The sequence below is a fragment of the Dromiciops gliroides genome, chromosome 2 (assembly GCF_019393635.1).
Source record: "Dromiciops gliroides isolate mDroGli1 chromosome 2, mDroGli1.pri, whole genome shotgun sequence".
NCBI lineage: Eukaryota > Metazoa > Chordata > Mammalia > Microbiotheria > Microbiotheriidae > Dromiciops > Dromiciops gliroides.
In genome coordinates, this window is record NC_057862.1 from 316,797,170 (window position 1) to 316,810,371 (window position 13,202).

Consider the following 13,202-nt stretch of genomic DNA (forward strand, 5'->3'; position numbering starts at 1 on the left):
TTGTAAAACGATGTAAACATAAGGCATCAGGGTCACTATTACACTTTAGTTGTCTAGTATGGACAGGAATAAAATAGGTCTAGATAAATCACTTATCCAGAAAAGTCAAAATAATACTATTGATACCAAAACTTTATTTTTTCAACTTTTTTTTTTCCCTTATAGAGTTGGAGGACTTGTTCAGATCTCAGCTTTGCCATTACCTCTGTTCTTGGGCAAGTCACTTTTCAAACAACCTTCTGTGCCTCAGTTTTCTTATGTGTAAAATAAGGAGGTTGTACTAGATGACATTTCAGGTCTCTTCCAGTTCTGTACTTGTGATCCTATTTTTTTTATTAGTTATCACATTTTCAGCTCTTGATTATTTTGGTTGGTACTCATATTCAGAGGCATTTTTGGCTACTTCAGCTTTGTGATTTCTCCAGAAGGTTGAGGGTGCTGCTTAAGTGGAATAGTACTATGGAATGTTATTTTTGAGGACCTTACATTCTAATTTGTGCTCCCTCAACCCTATTCCCCAGTCTTGTTCTACTTTTTACTGGAATATTTTGGAGAGTCTAGAGTTTGATAACATTTTTGGAGATCATAAAAAGATTAATCAGTGGGGGAGTTGTATATAGTTTTTGCTGTCTTTCTTCCTACATAGGTTTCAATAATAGCATTAATGAGCAAAAAAAGTAAGTTTTTCCTTTTTGGAGGAAAGTCAGCAAAAACTTATTTGTAGGTCTCAGATTATTCAGCTTGTTGAGAATTCTTCTGGTTTTTATTTCTTAATTTAAGTTTTATTCTGATTTTGCTGAAAAACCTACTCACTATATAGCAAACTGACTCTACTGCATTGTACTCTACATATTTTAGTGCTTAAAGAATCCATAATTTCATCAGTGTAGGTACTTTCTTCAGTAACCTAACTCTAATTTAGGTAGTTTTTGAGAAATATACAGTAACTGAAAAATCTTCCAAATGTAGGTAGACTGGACCTTCTTTACTCAAAGCCTTTCCAATTTGGTTATAAGACCTTGCCTGAATATTATCTTTGCTGGTACAGCTTTCAAGACTGAGGCACTGGGGAAGAGTTTTAATATTTTAAAATGTTTAAAGAGTTTTAATGGGTTCATTTCATATTCCTTTTAATTTGGTATATTACTGTCTGCTATGCTTCATATTCCTAAATGCAATACTGATAGCATTTAGAATTTAGGATTTGTTTTTGAAGGCTGTTTCATAGGGAGTCTAAGTTCTAACAAGGCCCATCAAGCTGGAAAGTCTTCATTTATAGTCCAGGTGAGAAACATCTTAGCCATTTCAATTCAGCAAGCATTTATGTGGAATCTGCTGTATAGAAGGCCTATCTAGATCCTGGGGAAAGAAAGGCAAACAATGAAACAGCTCCTACCATCAAGTATTCTATTGGTGGGTATTCAACACTGTACACAAGTGAGATTGTACAAAGAAATTTTAAGAGAGAGAAAGCACTAACAACTGGAGGATCAAGAAAGGCCCTATGTAGGAGCTGGCATATGAACTGTGCTTTGAAGGAAACTAGACATTCAGTGGGGAAGGTGGTGGTGAGAAAGTATTGTATTCCTGACATGGGACCACGTGTGGAAAGACATGCAGGTGGGAGATGGAGTATTGTATTGGAGGATTATCTAGCAGGCCTGCTTGACTGGAACAGAGTGTGTATAAAGTTGAGTAATATGAAATAAAACTAGAAATAGAGTTGAGAGCTACATTGTAGAATGCTTTAAATGCAAGGCTGGGGAGTTTATATTTTATCCTAGATGCAATGGTGAGCCATTGAAGATTTTTGAGTAAATAGGATGATCCAGATGTGTTTTTAAGAAGATCATTTTGGAAACTGTAGAGAATGGATTTGAGAAAAGAGACTGGAGTCAGGGAAGAACAATTAGGATATTGCAATAGTCATATAATAAGAGTTGATGAGAATCTGAACTAAAGTGTACGTGGTGTGAAAGGAGAGAAAAAGGGGACAGGTGTGAGAGATGCTGTGGAAGTAGAATTGACAAGACTTGGAAATGGATTATGAATAAAGATTGAGAGAGGGAAAAGTCACTTATAAACTCTTGTGATGAGAAGGAAGGCGATGGTGTAAAGAGAAAATGGGGAAGTATGAACATCAGATAGGTTTGGGATGAGAAAAATGAGTTTGGTTTTAGACATGAGTTTGACAGTTTATGAAAATTCAGGTGGGAGAAATCTAAGGTAAGAAATTTGACTCCTAGGAGATATATTATTTTGATTCCTCAGTGAGATTTCATGTACTAAGGAGATTGGAATCTTTAATAGGAATATTGAAACTAGTTAAAATCATGAATCTTTTGAAGTAACTTAAGGATGTTTCCTTTTCATAGGATGTGTTGTCTTAATCTTCTGAATGACCTTGGTGTTTAAATGTTATTGCTTTTTGAAATGACACTTTTTTTTTTGGGTGAGGCAGTTGGGGTTAAGTGACTTGCCCAGGGTCACACTAAATATTACTGCCTTTCAAGTTTACCATTTCCCTTAGGTTAGTTAGATTGACATTCATATTAGTGAAATATGAAAAGATATGAGTTTGGTGAAATGTGAAATTCACCCCACGGCCCCCCCCCCCCCCCTTTTTTTTTTTTTTTAAAGGTTCGTTCTTCAGATGTATCATGGTCTGATACTCGGAGAACTCTCCGAAAAGATCATCGATGGGAATCTGGCTCTTTGCTAGAAAGAGAAGAGAAAGAGAAGCTTTTCAATGAACACATTGAAGCACTTACCAAAAAGAAGAGGGAACACTTTAGGCAACTTCTGGATGAAACTTCAGCGGTAAGAAATGGATTCTTATCTATTTGTTATGTTTTATTCTAGATAGGAATAGCTAAATAACTTGGAAAAGGGAAATATAAATTTTGACAGTTATGGTCTTTAAATTTTTATTGCTACTTCCTCCAGAATTCTTTTATTTCACTTCTCCCTTCTCCCTTTTCCCCTTTTTAAAGGAGTCTTGAGGTAATTTTTACTCACCCTGCCCATTTTTTAGAGATATGTTTAGCCTCTTTTCAAGTTTCTTTGTTATGTTTGTTCCCCAAAATCCTTTTGTGTGATCATTGATCACCTCGCTTGGGCTTACATGTCCTTCCTTTCTCTCTTTTTGATGCAATACCATGGCCCATTTTCCTGCAGTTTTGTGCACGTTGTTATCCAGGTCTTGCTCCTAAGTAACTGTTCTCTTTTTGGTGAATGGTATCTTCAAAAGTTATGATGTTTGCCCGTGTAAATGCAGGGTTTGCAGGTGAAATGTCTTAGGCCACCTTGAAAATATGGCCATGAAAATAACTTGTGGCAAGCCAACAAAAAGAAATTGCATTAAAGCTGCCTCACTGTCCCTAACTAGTCCTGTTACGCTTGGGCATTACAAGAGATCTCAGGTCAGTGTGTAATATTATGTACCATATGTGCTGCAGTTTGACTTCCCCAGAAGATTATGCCACATTTATATTTTTTTATTTGTCTTTTTGAAAGATCACACTCACTTCCACTTGGAAAGAGGTTAAAAAAATTATCAAGGAAGATCCCCGGTGCATTAAATTCTCCTCCAGTGACAGAGTGAGTTAAAAAATTTTTTTTGTTGCTATTTGTTAAGTAAGCACTGGTAATTATAAATATTTATTGAATAACAGTACCACTAATCCATGGTTTGAGTCCATACTATTACATAGTAATACTGCCAAACGTGGTGGTGATGGTCTTTGTTAGTAAAGAGTTTTTTATCTTAATTTTAAAGCCATAGTCTCTTTGTAGCTTCATCTAATGATAAAATACACAGTGGAAATTTTTTGAATAAAAATCTTAAATTTCTGGATTGAGCCTTTGTGGATTTAAGCCATACACACACACACACACACACACACACACACACACACACACACACACACACACACACACACACACACACACTATTGCAGATTGTGGTTTGAACATAGAGTATCCCATAACAGTTCTTATTATGCCCAATATGGGTTCTATAAACATTAGCTGTTTATTATATGTATATTTGTGTTGTGTGCCATAGAAACATTTTATGAATATTTGTTGTATTGCTTTAATTATTGCATGGTATTTATTTCAAATTCTTGCTTCTTTCCACTACACAGATTTTCAATGTTTGAGAATTTTGACCTACTATATCTTACTTAGGTGTAATTTACTTTTACTATTATTAAACCAAATTGTTTAAAATAATTTATGTAAATGATGTTATTCATGAACTTTTGGATCATTTACCAAGTATTTTAATGTTACTAATTATCTTCCTACAGAAAAAACAAAGGGAATTTGAAGAGTATATCAGAGACAAATACATTACTGCCAAAGCTGACTTCAGGACACTTTTGAAAGAGACCAAATTTATAACATACAGGTGTGTGGAATAAATTGTTTCATATCAATGACCATTTTGTCTTTACTAGTCCTTACTGAACAGGCCAAATCAAACTTCTCATTCACACACATGTTGACATGTTAAGTTTTAGGAGTAAGAGGTCAGATGCTCAAAACTGGATCCAATATCTGTGGGCATAATTTTTTTTTCTTTTTTGGAAGAAAGGGCCCAGATACTCATTCTCATTTTGTCTAGCCCTCCCCCTCCCACCCAGCCAGTGTCTTTAAAAAGTGATCTTTATTTTTACCCAAAGTTTATCTGTTACATTTAACTACATGAAAACCACATCCCATGAATAGACTTTTCCCCCACATTCTTTATGAAGTAATTTTTTCTCCCTTAATTATTTAATGTAGCAGTAACATTCTAAAGCTATAAAGTCATCAGTTGAGACTCAATAGAACGTTTTTCTTAAGAGAAAACAATTTTCTGAGTTTATTTAAATGAATAAATAAAATGTAAAATCAAAAGTCTTAAATTGGATTACTCTGCAGCGTGTGCTCAGTTTTCTCCCCCCAATAATTGTCATCCGTAAAATACATATTTTACATTGATTTAGAAATCAGTATGCAGAGAAGCATTGCTCTACTTATGCTTCTACTTGTCTTTAGTCAAAAGAATTATTTGGAACGTGATTTAAGGGTACATGCATGGGAGGATAGGTAGTGCTGAGGGTGTGGTTTTTAGGTATTTTGTCATTTGATATGGCTTTTGGACTTTTTGGTCAGGGTCCTTAATGTTTTGCATCAGCTTGGGCTTTTAAATTAGATGTGAAGTAAGACTTCTTTCTACATTTTTATAGTTAATTTAGTGAAAGATGTGAAAGTGAAAGCTTGTGAAAGATGCTGGGATTGGCAGCCCCGCAGACTGAAGTCCTCTGTTCATCCACAGAACAGGTACAGCACGGGCAAGATTTACCCACCCACCCTCAGCCCTGATCTGGAGGGACCACCACTAGGGGTGGGAGGGTAATTCAGCTTCTGAGGCCCTTTCACTCCTTGAAGTCTTTGCTGAGACGACCTACAAAGGTGACCACTGCAGTGAAATTTTTCTTTTTTTTAAAATATGGAAACACAATTAGGAACTAGACTGACATCGCCAGCTCATTTCTGAAAGGCCTGTGGGCAGCAGTCAGTAATTCTTGGGCTTTTTTCCTCTTATTTCAGATCCAAAAAATTAATCCAGGAGTCTGATCAGCACTTGAAAGATGTAGAAAAGATTTTGCAGAATGACAAGCGATATTTGGTACTTGACTGTGTGCCAGAGGAGAGGCGCAAACTCATTGTGGCTTACGTTGATGACCTGGATCGACGAGGTCCACCTCCACCTCCAACAGCCTCAGAACCTACAAGACGATCAACAAAATAATTCTGACATAACTCTTCACACCAAGGGTATCTATTAATTCAGAATGCTTGCATGAGCCACCTGTCAGATTTTTTCATAAACATATATAAAAGCCAACCTATTACAAAACCATCTGAAGAGCAGAGGAAGGAGCAGCATTTGTGAACATGGTTTTTGAACAAAGAACTCTGGAAATATTTATGCTTTTCTTTGTGTGGCATGACTGACATACATACTCAAACATCTAGACTGTCTCTAGTAAATATAAAAGCTTGAAACTAAAGATGATCCTTATATGAGGTATGGAAGTCAGTAATTTTTGATGACATTCTTCCTAGCAGTGTTATATATGCAAGACCCAAGGAGTGATTTATGGTCTGAACTTGTAAGATATACAAGTGCCACAAACTTGGAAGGAAACCCAAGTTGTTTTTGTAAAGCAGGTAAAAGAAAAACATTGTTAATTAAATTCTCAGCTGCCAGAGGCAGAGGCTAAGAATATTGTAATGCTCCTACTTTTGCCCCAAGTCTCTAGAGACCAGTTTAGTTTGAATTTGTTCACAGATGTGCTTTGATTATCCCTCTGAATTATAGGCAGAAACCTGGTTGCTTTGTCTAAGTGAAGATTTTTCTGGTAATTTCTTCTTGGATATGGAAACACAGTCAATAACAATGCTTACCAGAACAGGACGGTTGTATAAACACATTTTTATTCACCATAGAAGTGATCTTTATCAATTTCTGGATTAGAGAGTAAATTGCCCTTCTGGGTAATCCTTGTAAACTATACTCCTGTTTGAATGTTAAACTTGTGTTTCTAAAGTTTAATTTTGAAATGTTTGAATTGTTCAGTTTATGTATTTGAACTACAATAAACCAACCCTTTTTATATGTGGATTGTATATGCTTAATGTTAAATAACCTGTAAAGAAAATTTGTTTTAAAATTTGTTCTTTAAAAAGGCAGAAAATGGAAACTGCACAAATGAAATCTGCTTTAAACTTTTGATATTGCATATTTTTTTTAAAGCCTTGAATGCATTTTTCTTTTTAGAGCTTTGAATGTGATATGGAATTATTTGCAGTGCAAAAAGGAAAGAAATTTGAAAGGATTCTTTTTATGTTTGCTTCCTTCAACTCTATCTTGTCTCACATAGTAATAAGCAAAGACTATTTTTGCTTCTTTTCTTATTTTAATTGATGCTTTATGCATTTCTTGGCAGTTCTTTCAGTGTATCATGTATACTTCTGTGGTATTATCATCCTTCTTTGACTCCCCATCACTTTTTAGCTCTGCTCTCCCATCTAAAACATTAGTCTCTTCTCCATTGTTTCCCCTTGGGTAGACTGGGGGGAGTATCACAGGATGTTACATTTCTATAAATGTATATTGAACAGGTGTTTATTTCATTTCCCTTATTATTTCACCATCATTACTACTCTCCCCAAAGCCCTCCTTAAAGGAAAATGTGGCAGATCTAGACTTAGACATGTATGTTTATGTGCATATATTTATATGTGCATACACACATGTTATGTTCCCCAGTGCCTACCACAGTACCTTGCACATAGTAGGTGCTTAATACATGTTTGTTGAATTATATCTAATTGTAATATTTAGATACAGACAGATGTGTGTGTAATCTTATATATAGAATCAGCTACACCAGTCTAAGTTGGAACTCCATAAATTTGGTACAGTATTTTTAACCATCTTGTTTTCTTTCCCATTATTTTGCAGTTTACTTCTGCAAATCCATTGCATAACTGTTGAGTACTGTGAGGAGTAAAAGCAACCATTTTCAAAATTGGAGGAATTTCTGTGTTATTATAGATAATTGTCCTAGGAAGATTTTTTTAAAAAAGTTACTAGACTATCTAAAATTTTTTGTCATGACTTTGAATTCTACCAGTTGCTATTTGCTCAGCTGTTGCCTTCCTCCTATCTCAGTGAAATTTTTAATACAAATGGGCTTGCTGACATTTAAGTAATTATGTCTTGAAATATTTGGAGAATTATTTATATAGATTGGGAATCAGTATGTATTAGTGTAAAAGCTCCAAAGCCCAGTTTCCTTTTTTGTAAGGTATCAGAACTAAAGCATGGGATATCAAAGTTAGACTGTTTATCAGATGCTTAATAACAGATATTCAGTTAATTATCCTTCCTATGTGTGCATCATGAAATGATGTTTAGATAGCAAACTCTATTTTGAAAAGACTGAATATATAATTTAAATTCCTCTTGGGAATTTTTTGTGCCAGAGACAAGGTCAACCCTGAATGAAAACCAAAAACCAAACCAACCGATTTGTGCCAAATAACAGTTTTGATTTGACAATATAAAAGAATAAGAGATTTAGAATAACAGATCTGCTGAGATAAAATTGAATAGATGCGGCATAGCATGTTTGTTTTTTTATTTGTTCACAAGTAGAAATGAACATCGACAGTGTCATCTTAGATTCCATGTTTAAGGTACATGGAGAACGTAAAACACAAATTAACACAATTTATAATAAAACATTGAAAGTTACTTAATCTCTAAGATACACGTGCCACTAAATTCTTTGGGCTTTTGGGGAAAATAGCACTGCTGTGAGTTATTTCTTTGTGGCCCTATGAGCACAGTGAATCTTTTAATGACTCAGTTATAAAGTGGGGGTAAATATAAACAACTCTCCACTTAAGTATCTATAGTATAAGTAAGAAACTCCACAAATTTTCACTTATTTTTTAAAAAAATGCTTTTCACTCCACAGTGTCCTATATATTCTAGTTTTTCTATTCTACCTCTGCCCTCTCTTTTTGCCTTAAGGCATTTCTGAGAGAGCCCTATAGTGGAAATATACTTAGAAACCCCATTAGAATTCTGGGAACGAAGGTAACTAGTCCCAATAGATGCCTTCTGTGTTGTAGGAAAATGATACATTTATAATTACCATGCATGTGGGAGATATTTAATCAGTAATAAAGTTCTGGACTGGTAAGGTGCCTAATATTGGGATTTTCCTGTATAACCTTATGGAGACAGAAAAGTCTAAGTGTTGGGGTTTCTTTTCCGATATTTTCTGTTTTCTTGCCGTTTTCTCCTTCACTGTCATTGCATTTTTCAGTTTCTGTCCCTTTATTAAACCAAGTTCTTTGTTTATATTTCTTTCTTCCCTTTTACACATCCACCACTACTGTTATTTGGAAAAACTTTATTGTTCTAGATGGTAAAGTGAGAAGATTCAATATTGTGGGTTAAGTTGGAGCCCTAGTTTTATAATTGATCATGGACTTTGAGAGACATTCTGTAGACTGGGAAAAACAGACTTTTCCACCTGTGGTAACTACTGTAGCAGTAGCCACACCTTCAGTTCTGAGAGGTCCTGACATAAGAATAGAATGTCAGGAGATAACTTTCAAAGTCTTTAACAGGTAGAATAAGAACAACATCCTATTTTTCTAGCAGTAATAATTTTTATAGCACTTTAAAGTTTGCAAAGCACTTTATAAATGTTCCATAAAGAGGTGGTTAGGCAGAAATAGCCTTTAAGATTTGTTAGTAACTTATTACAAAATGGTCTTTTAAGTTGAAATCTTGATGAATGAGTTAAATCTTAAGCCTTAAATCTGGAGGGTTTTCAGGTATTAAGTTTAATGAGGTGGGAATGACACCTATATGGAGAGCTACACAATAGTCCTGTATTTTCCTAAAAAAAGAAAGAACAACAATAATAAAATGCCAGATTACGTGAGTGATTTCAAATCAGCATGGACACTAGGAAAAATGTCAAGTAATTCCTAGTGTATAACTTTTTGTAGGCAGCTGGTTAATTGAATTTGCTAGAAGTAATAAAACTTGTTTGTTTATGCTTTGAAAATAACTGAATTCTGAATCTGTTAAGTTTATATTTTGCATTCTGATTGTATAAAGTATAAATTAATTTGAAACCATAAATACTTTAAAAATTGTTTAGTGGATTGGCCTCTTTAGAGCTAAGGAGGACAAAATAATGGGTTAAGATTCATCTCATCTAGACCACAGTTTTATGTGAAGAGCCACTTTATGTATAGTCATAGATTTCATTCCATTGTTCAACCAGCTCTGCTGTCAGTTCCATGGGTTAACAAGGGAGAGAATGGGTAAGTGGGCATAGTGCTAATTCTAACCTCTGAGGGAAAATCAAAATGCAGAAGGTTGCACATTATACTTGAAAAGTTTATTTCATGTAATCTAAGCATCATAAATATTTCTCCTAATGTAAGGGCATTCCTGCTTATTGGAAATATAATTTTGAAAGCTTTGACAGCAGGACATTTCTTGAGCACAACCAAGAACAAAGATAGTATTACCAGATTTTTACCTAGCAAAATCTTGAGCAATATTGGTAAGCAACAGTATAACAAATACAATAAATACAGATCTTCATTTGGCTTTGGAACTTGTAATTTCATTTACTACAACCTGCTGTCTCAGAATCGTCATGTTCCCAGGGGATAGGATCATTGTCTTGCTCAGAAGGGACTATGTCCCTTTCATGCCAAAACTGTTCCACATCGGGTAGGACAGGAATCTCCTTGTCTGTTTTCTCCTCACGAGAGGGGGAAGATCCAGGTTTCTCTTTGTCTGGTACAGATGGCAGGGGCTCTTGCGATGGGATGTTATCTGAAATGACCTGTGAGTTACCGGCTGGTGTTCCTTGAGAATCTGGGTCAGGGAGAGGCTTTTTTGATGTCAGCCATTTCCAGAAATCTTTGAAACCTTTGAATTCCTCAGACATCACTAAAAAAATGAAGGGGTTTGCAGAAGAGATGGAAAACATAAGGACTTGTGACAGGGCTATAAAACCTTGAGGTGGAACAGGGCTTCCTGTCTTTAGATGCCACACCCATAGCCAAGCTATCCATTCTGGTAGCCACATGATGGCAGAGGTTATAGTGACACTTAACAACATAATTGTGAGTCTCCTAGATCGGATCTGGTTTCTTAGATTTTGAGTCTTGGTTCCTCTGCGTTGGTACTGGCAATAAGCCTTCCAAAAATACATCCCAGCAAAGAGCAAAGGAAGGCAAAATACAAGGAGAGGGTAGAGCTTACCAAACATAGAAGTGAATTCCTGGGCCAGGGTTGGTATGTCCATGATGCACATTGCCACACCTTCATGGTACCTAAGGGTGCTAAAGAACCATTCGGGCAAAGGTAAGAGGCAGGCCATGGCCCAGATGACTACCAGCACTGTCCATATTCTGCAGTTGTTGATATTCACTTGCTTGGCTGGGTTGCTTACATACATAAAGCATGCTTTTGCTACCACAACAATCGTAAGACTCTTGGCTGCCATGCATGTGTGTGTGAACCAGTCAGAAGATTTGCAGACAAACCATCCCATATCCCAAACACCTCTGGAGTATGCTGCTGCTCGAAGGGGTGCAGAGAAAAGCAGAAGGAAGAGATCAGCTAGGCTCAGGTTTAAAATCAGGGAGTTGATCATGGATGATTTTCCTTTCCAAGCACTGTGTAGGAGAATGCCAATCACACACAGGTTCCCTGCAAAGCCTACTAAACAGATCGCCACCAAGAAAGCAGGAATGATGGATCTCCAGTCCTTGGAGTCGGAGGGCTGATAGCCTCCTGCAAAGTGGAGTCTTGCTAAGGAGGTGTTCATGGTGCTGAAGTTGGAGGCTGCTGAGTCTGCTGCTAGCACAACCTTTTCTGTTAGGAACTGATCCTTGTCAGCTAGCCCCTCCTACAGATGTGTGTTCTTTAGCTCTTTTGCACAGGAATTATTCTTTCGTCACCACCCATTCAAGTCTCTCTCCCCCCCCCCCCCCCATCCCCTTACTCCCTGTATTTGACCCTGGAAGACATTTGAATCAGAGCTTGTCTGACTGCTTCATGCTCTATACCTGCAACTCCAGTGATTGACATTCACCATTGGGAGCAGGTTGGTTTTTTCTTATTAGCAAGTCTTAATAGCTTGCGTTATCAGTCCTGTGGAGTGATTAAAACAGCCTCTTCATAAATGATAGATAAGACAGGGCACATGTTAAGTATATATGATATGTTCATGGGGCTGCTGGGAAACAGTTAATCCATTTATTTGGTGCAATCTGTAAAAGCTGGTCCAGGATCAGTGAATGTTAACTGCCTTTAAATAATACCCTAGCCCTTCTACTTTCTCTCCACAGAAATGAGCTTACCCTTATCCCTGTTGCCAAGCATCTGGCTCTGACCAATTGCAAATACAGAACCTTTCAATCTAGTAATAGAACCAAGGAGAAGGTCCAGGCAGAAATTTAATCATGAGCATTTCTATATTTGTTCCAAAGATTGTGAGTTCCTTACAGGTGTATAATTTAGTGTGGTATAGACATACAAAATTGGAATTTTGAAGTGTGATAGTTATGAAGGTAATTGAAATAGTTAATCCCCTTAACCTCAGTAGTATCCAGGAAACGGGATTTCACTGTTTGCTGGATTTTCCGTGTATCTACTGATAAATATGCAGTTAGGGATAATACTATATTTTTCCCTACAGAAAAGAGAAGAAAAATGGAAAAAAAAATGATAAGGAAGCTGCACTTAAGTAGGCTTATAAAGAGAAATGATCTGTCAAAGTTGTTTTAAGAATGAAATTAGATTCTAGTATTAGTAGCTGTAAGTTTCACCATCTGCTCTGAACCTGAGTAGTAGGCAGTGGCTATACTGTAGGGGGTGGGGCAGGAGGAGCTGCAATTGCTCATTAAAATATCCTCCTACCTTGAATGGGAATTTAAATATTTCTAAGAATGGCTTCGAATACATAGTATGGTATAATGCAGGAACCTACCCTGGTAGGTAGAAAACCTTTAGTCATGGTTTCGCTGGTTACCTGAATGACCTTGGACAAGCCACATCTCTAGGTCTTAACTTCTTCTATAAAGTGAAAGGGTTGGGTAATTTAAGGTATCTTCTAGTTCTCAAATTCTTTGACATTTTGAAGTGCCCAGTAGCTTTAGCATTCAATAAAAAACAAAAAAACAAACCCTGCTGAGTGTTTTCATAATGTTAGTTTTGTATTGCAAATGTAGTCATAGCCACTGACCTGTGTTCTGTTGAGTTTGGATATCTTATCTATATTAATCTAAATAGGCATCCCTATCTCTATACAATGATAAGATGGAGTAATATGTGGTGGGAGTTTGCTAAGCCATGGGGTGGTAGGGAGAGCATATAAATTGTTATGAACACAGTCTTCATAGGGGTGGTGTTGCTGTGGGGTTAAGGCCAGGGGACTCGAACCTTAGTTGCTGCTTGCTCCTCCTGGAAGTTAGGGTCAGGGCAAGGGAATATGGCCCAGGCAGAATTTTTGTGGGAAAGGAACCAGCAGTTGGGGAGATTAAGAAAGGCCTCATGAAAAAAGTGACACTTGAACTGATATTTGTAAAAAGCT

General features: G+C 36.5%; 2 protein-coding genes across 3 annotated transcripts in view; one reads left to right on the plus strand and one right to left on the minus strand.

Annotated features, from left to right (window-relative positions):
• Window positions 1-6,673, plus strand: part of TCERG1 (transcription elongation regulator 1) — a 64,680-nt gene extending 58,007 nt beyond the window's left edge. For both annotated transcript variants that reach the window (XM_043983626.1, XM_043983625.1), the window contains 4 exons: window positions 2,641-2,820; window positions 3,517-3,600; window positions 4,314-4,414; window positions 5,602-6,673. In XM_043983626.1, the coding sequence (XP_043839561.1) occupies window positions 2,641-2,820; window positions 3,517-3,600; window positions 4,314-4,414; window positions 5,602-5,803 (567 nt within the window). In that variant the 3' untranslated portion in view covers window positions 5,804-6,673. The remainder of the gene's footprint in view (window positions 1-2,640; window positions 2,821-3,516; window positions 3,601-4,313; window positions 4,415-5,601) is intronic.
• Window positions 6,674-10,017: 3,344 nt separating this feature from the next.
• On the minus strand, window positions 10,018-11,477 carry GPR151 (G protein-coupled receptor 151). Its single transcript, XM_043983623.1, has one exon. It carries the CDS (start codon window positions 11,433-11,435, stop codon window positions 10,221-10,223), a length of 1,215 nt encoding a protein of 404 aa, XP_043839558.1. The 5' UTR covers window positions 11,436-11,477; the 3' UTR covers window positions 10,018-10,220.
• Between the last annotated feature and the right edge of the window lie 1,725 nt (window positions 11,478-13,202).